The 1,849-nt window shown below is 32.3% G+C and overlaps 1 protein-coding gene across 1 annotated transcript in view; it reads right to left on the bottom strand.

Annotated features, from left to right (window-relative positions):
• The window catches only part of LOC128248075 (mucin-like protein), a 48,618-nt gene that overhangs the window by 29,986 nt on the left and 16,783 nt on the right, over nt 1–1,849 (bottom strand). The window contains exon 9 of the mRNA XM_052968488.1: nt 970–1,134. Within this exon, the coding sequence (XP_052824448.1) occupies nt 970–1,134 (165 nt within the window). The remainder of the gene's footprint in view (nt 1–969; nt 1,135–1,849) is intronic.

Genomic DNA, 1,849 nt, shown 5'->3' with positions numbered 1-1,849 from the left:
TGTGTGTGTGTGTGTGTGTGTGTGTGTGTGTGTGTGTGTGTGTGTGTGTGTGTATACTTTTACTTCTTTCAGTTATTAGACCACGGCCATGCTGAAGCACCACCTTTAGTTGTACAATTCGATCCCAGGACTTAACTCTTTCGTAGCCTCCGAAAATAGCATTAAAGCGAGGAGAAAGGAGCTATTGCCAAATTTTAATTTTTCATAACTTGTTTTGTGCTTAAAAAACATAGTTAAAAGCTGCTGATGCAGAGATAATTTTTATAGCAATGAATGAATATCATTACACGAAAACAGAAAGATATGTTCTCACAGATTTCAATACAATGTCTTATGAATGTCACTCACTCAGATTTGGCTGATTCGAGGCTGTTGTAAATGATGGTTCCATCAATACAGCATAGCTAGACTGGATGGAAAGCACATAGATGTGGTTAATTTTTTAACCTCACAATTCCCTCCCAGCTCGTTATAGTCGATAGTATTATCAGAGTCACCGTATAAAAATATACAAACTCTGTGTATTATTATATAGGGTTTCTTTATGATTAGATGACAATTTCGACCCAGTATATACATAGTAATTATTTGACTGCCTCCATAATGTTGAAAATAATATTTGAGCTTAATGCTATTGAAACTTGTAAGAGAAGAGAAAAACAGAAATGCTAAAAATAATTTTTCTACTGTATCCATATTTCTACTTTACTGTATTATAAATGTATAGGTATTGTAACTGAGTTAGTACAATAAATTTGTCAGTTATCATAAATTTAGTTTATTGATTATTAATTGCAGTTTATGCTTAGTTTATTAATTACTGTTTAAGCACTTGCAGGTACTGTTCTTTGGATCAGAAAGAAATCTTCTATACAATAAATTAAAAATGTATTGAGATGAAGTGAATTGAATTTTTTTTTTTTTTTGGGGGGTGTTAGGATCAGAATATTGTGAGTTGACAAATGTTACCTAGACAACGGAATGTTGCGTTGTTCAAAACGTAACCCAGTGGACAATTACACCGGAAAGATGTATTTCGGGCTCTGTGTTCTTCTGGACTTAAGTCTAAACATGTTCCTATTCCAGGGCAAGGATCACCTCTGCATCCATCAAGGTTTTTTTCACAGTTATCACCTGTTGATTAAAACGTAATTTTATTATTAGAACGACAATTTTTAGAGAATTTATAATAATTTCGGACTGGTTTTCAATCCAATGCTTTACTGAAGTTGATTTATTTATTAAACAAAAGTGTAATATTGCTTTGATATAGTATTCATAATGAAATAACGTATATTATCATATTTTTAAAACTAAAACAATGCCAGTTATAAAACATGAATAATTATTCATGTTTTATAACTGGGTCGATGTTTAGTTCTATTATCTGGTATTTAAACTATTCCAAATTTAGGAATTCTTCTTCAGAAAAATCTACATATTTTTAGTCAGCAATCGTTTTATCACAATAACATTAGGGTATTATAAATAAAATCTTCATATGAATTTATTCAAACAGTTTATAATTCTCACCCGCATATTCATCTTCGCAGTTACATGATTGCAGAACAAAGTTTTCTGTTCTGATTACAGGGTTATCTTCGATGCAGTTTCCGTGTCCAGAGCATCCACTGCACAGCATAATAGTCATAATGAATTCGGCAGAGGATGCATTTTTGTCATCATTAGCAACAATGCTGAAAAAGAAGTATACCAATATCAATCGATACATTGATAAAACATACAACAAAGGTTTCCATTATTCTATTTCAACACTTATCTTGAAACCTTGTCGTTGATGTTGGTGATGATGATGATGATGAGGAGGAGGAGGAGGAGGAGGAGGAGG

This window comes from Octopus bimaculoides, chromosome 6, assembly GCF_001194135.2.
Source record: "Octopus bimaculoides isolate UCB-OBI-ISO-001 chromosome 6, ASM119413v2, whole genome shotgun sequence".
Classification (NCBI taxonomy): domain Eukaryota; kingdom Metazoa; phylum Mollusca; class Cephalopoda; order Octopoda; family Octopodidae; genus Octopus; species Octopus bimaculoides.
This window is presented reverse-complemented; position numbering and strand designations above follow the sequence as displayed.